The 3,949-nt window shown below is 48.3% G+C and overlaps 1 protein-coding gene across 1 annotated transcript in view; it reads right to left on the bottom strand.

Annotated features, from left to right (window-relative positions):
* Positions 1-440: 440 nt before the first annotated feature.
* LOC135101592 (pro-resilin-like) overlaps positions 441-3,949 on the bottom strand; it is a 15,731-nt gene continuing 12,222 nt past the window's right edge. Inside the window, exons 3-5 of the mRNA XM_064005756.1 lie at positions 2,269-3,048; positions 1,863-2,044; positions 441-1,242 (exon numbers count right to left, since the gene is read on the bottom strand). Of these exons, the coding sequence (XP_063861826.1) occupies positions 699-1,242; positions 1,863-2,044; positions 2,269-3,048 (1,506 nt within the window). The 3' untranslated portion in view covers positions 441-698. The remainder of the gene's footprint in view (positions 1,243-1,862; positions 2,045-2,268; positions 3,049-3,949) is intronic.

The raw sequence follows: 3,949 nt of genomic DNA, 5'->3' as shown, positions 1-3,949 counted from the left end.
ACTAGCCACGTAGCGGGTATAAAAATAGTTTCTTTGGGATGCCGAATTGCATAAATAAATATCCGATTCTACTAAGACTATCACAACTGGAACGGCGAGACAACCGACCACTTTATTATTATTATCATTATTATTATTATTATTATTATTATTATTATTATTATTATTGTTGTTGTTGTTGTTATTGATCCGAGCCATTCCTTGCGGCAACTTTATTTCCAGGTCAGGTTGTCAGGCCGTCACAGTGTGTTGTACCATTTTCTATCACTTGCCATCCCTCACTACTATTTTAACTATTGGCACAGCATTACGGCTAATAAAGAGATTTTGCAAAACAGCAATTGGTCACACACACAGACACACAGACACACACACAGACACACACACACACAGTACTTATTTTAAGATTCGAGTTTTTCTTTCGTTTTGGTAATGTCCTCTCTCTCTCTCTCTCTCTCTCTCTCTCTCTCTCTCTCTCTCTCTCTCTCTCTCTCTCTCTCTCTCTCTCTCTCTCTCTCTCTCTCTGTGCCCTGGAGGGTGAGTCGGTTCAAAGCTGAAGAGATAGCTAGAGATCGCATTCCCGGCGTCACTCATCCAAATGTCAGATATTAACGCGTCACTGTTGACTTGAAAGAATAGGTGTTACCATGAGGAGGAGGAGGAGGAGGAGGAGGGACATGCGTGGTGGTGCCTTTCAGTTACTTCCTTCTTCCGTAACCTGTGCTGCCGCCACTGCCGAAATTGCTGCCGCCACTGTAGCCTCCTCCGTTCACTTTTTGACCGAAATTTTGTTGTCCGCCGCCATAACTGCCGCCGCCGCTGCCGCCCTGCTGACCACCATACCCGCCACCGCCGCCGCCCTGCTGTCCGCCACTATAATCGCCGCTGCCGCCGCCGCCGCCGCCTTGCTGGCCACCGTAACCACTTCCGCCGCCACCGCCGCCCTGCTGGCCACCATAACCACCTCCGCTGCCGCCGCTGCCGCCCTGCTGGCCACCGTAACTACCTCCGCCGCCGCCGCCGCCGCCCTGCTGGCCACCGTAACCACCGCCGCTACCACCTTGCTGTCCACCGCCATAACCGCTGCCGCCGCCGCTGCCGCCCTGCTGGCCACCGTAATCGCCGCCTCCATTGCCGCCCTGCTGTCCGCCGCCATAACCTCCTCCACTGCCACCCTGCTGGCCGCCGCCATAACCGCCACCGCCGCCGTTTCCTGAGGGGTATTGCGCCTCACCCTCGTACCTGCCAGAGGAGGAGAATGAATGTGATGTTAATCTATGCATCAGATTGTTATGATTATTGCTGCTCTTACTAACATACTGTTGTCACTACTACTACTACCACTACTAATATTACTACTACTACTACTACTAGAATGAGTCATCAGTTTTTTTGTTCATCTTCTGAAGGGACGAGATGTTACCGACTCATTATCTTTCTCTCCCTTCACATTATCTTCATCATCCCTCTCTTCATTTGTGTTTTTATTAACTCATTCATTCTCCATTCAAAAGTTTCCCGTATTTCGTTACCGCTCTCTCTCTCTCTCTCTCTCTCTCTCTCTCTCTCTCTCTCTCTCTCTCTCTCTCTCTCTCTCTCTCTCTCTCTCTCTCGCTAGGCTTGCATTGGCGTTTGCCGGTGAATTTTAAAAATTTTAACGCCTGTCAATTGGTGAAGCAGCTCGTTTACAATTCAGAGACAACAGAGAGGCTATACAGCGAACCAGCACGTGGCTACTGATGAGTCCCCCTGATGCTCAACACACCTGCTCCACAACTCCACATAAGTCTTAAAAAGTACCGCAGTTGACATCACACTATAATTCAACGTGATTCAAAACCATGACAATATTCCCCACTCACCTCACGTCCGCCACAAATCCGTTCTCGTGGTCAGCAGTGTAGGTGACTATCTGCAAGCGGCCATCAGGAAGTTGAACACGGTATTCGCCTGTCACCACGTTGCCGTCACTTTCTTCTTTCTGCGAGAAGTCCACCCCGGAGTACGCGTCCTGCACGGCGTAGTCGAACCCGTACGGCATCCCCTGAAGAGTGATATGGGTGTGGGGGTTAAGACCATTATGTATAGCCTTTCGCCTTCTTATTCCACTTGTTCTGTTTAAGATGATGCTGGGATTAACTGTGGTGGTTGTGGTTGTGGTGGTTTCATTTGTGGGATTGGTAGTGTAGTCTGGACGGTTTAAGCTGTGGACTTTTACTTGTGTATTCAAATTCATAGTTTTGTAATGTTAGACGGTTAATTCCTTACCTTCATTTGATCGTCGCCTCCACCGTAACCTCCGCCGCCGCCGTTCTGCTGTCCGCCACCATAGCCTCCGCCGCCGCCGTTCTGTTGTCCGCCACCATAACCTCCGCCGCCGCCATTCTGCTGTCCACCACCATAGCCTCCGCCTCCGCCCCCGTTCTGCTGTCCGCCACCGTAACCGCTGCCGCCGCCGCCATTTCTCAGCCCGTTATTCTGTTGTCCTCCGTAACCATTGTTCTGACTTTGTTGTGGAGCTCCGTAACTCTGGGAGGGCTGTTGGGGTGCTCCGTAGCTCTGCGAAGGCTGTTGCTGCTGCTGTGGTGTTCCGTAGCTCTGTGAAGGTTGCTGCTGCCTTTGTTGAGGTGTTCCGTAAGATTGTGACGGTCTCTGCTGCTGTTGCTGAGGAGTTCCGTAGCTTTGTGATGGCCGCTGCTGTTGCTGCTGAGGTGTTCCGTAAGATTGTGATGGCCGCTGTTGTTGCTGCTGCTGAGGTGTTCCGTAGTTTTGTGACGGTCTTTGTTGCTGCTGAGGTGTTCCGTAGCTCTGTGATGGGCGTTGCTGTTGTTGCTGCTGCTGAGGTGTTCCATAGCTTTGTGATGGCCGCTGCTGTTGTTGAGGTGTTCCATAAGATTGTGAAGGCTTTTGCTGAGTCTGCTGAGGTGTTCCGTAGCTCTGGGAAGGTCTTTGCTGCTGTTGAGGTGTTCCGTAACTTTGAGAAGGCTGCTGGGGGGCTCCGTATGTTTGAGAAGGAGGATTGAGACTCTCCCCGGGTGCTCCGTAACTCTGTGTGTGTGTGGGGGGTGGGATGGATAATAGAAAGAAGTGTCTAGTATTATTACAGTGCATCTTGTGGCTGTACTCAGGAAGCTTCAGTATTAAGAGAAAATAATAACACTAAGTTGGAATTGTTTAGATGAAAGAGAGATTAAACTTGTCTGCAATCAATAGGATCATTGATAAAGAACAGAACGTGAACTTACCAACTTTCGGTCAACACACTCATTTGGTTACCTCACATATGTGGTGACCTTGTGATGGTGTATTATGTGTTATGTACGGATGATTTATTCCCACTGATTTCCTGCCTGTGTGTGTGTGTGTGTGTGTGTGTGTGGAGTGTGCAAGAGTGTCTCTGTGGGGTATGGGAAGGTAGGGAGGACTGGACGGAGCGCCAACGGACGAACATACAAATTAAAAGGGTGACAGTTGCCATTTGTGTTAAACACAATAAGCTGAACGTTACAAATATATGCAACAATGTACGTAATGTAAATAAAAGAGTAGCTGATTGTGTTTTGAGATATGGGGCTTATGGAAGTATAGAGCATAGATGGGAATAGATTATACTGAACACCAAAGGCCTCTTGAACCGAAGAATAAAGAGGAGAGGATTTAGACATTCCATAGGATATTGTGGAATCCAGCTCGTGAATAGGAGACACTAGCGTCAACATCAAGACAGTCGAATCACTCATGTTTAATGAAACGCTGCTTTAGGGAATCGATACCCTTCTCTTTAAGAGTATTGACGGAAGGACTTGACTAAAGGCGTAGAATATATGGTTTGTGAGCTTTTTTTTTTTTTTTTTTATTAAATCAGTTTGAATGTCCAAAGCCTTACGGATTTGAGGCACTACATGTACTCAGTATTATTATTTATTTATTTATTTTTTATGGCAAAACA

The sequence above is a fragment of the Scylla paramamosain genome, chromosome 6 (assembly GCF_035594125.1).
Source record: "Scylla paramamosain isolate STU-SP2022 chromosome 6, ASM3559412v1, whole genome shotgun sequence".
NCBI classification, from domain to species: domain Eukaryota; kingdom Metazoa; phylum Arthropoda; class Malacostraca; order Decapoda; family Portunidae; genus Scylla; species Scylla paramamosain.
Note: the sequence above shows the minus strand (reverse complement) of the source record. Positions and strands in the feature narration are given on the sequence as shown.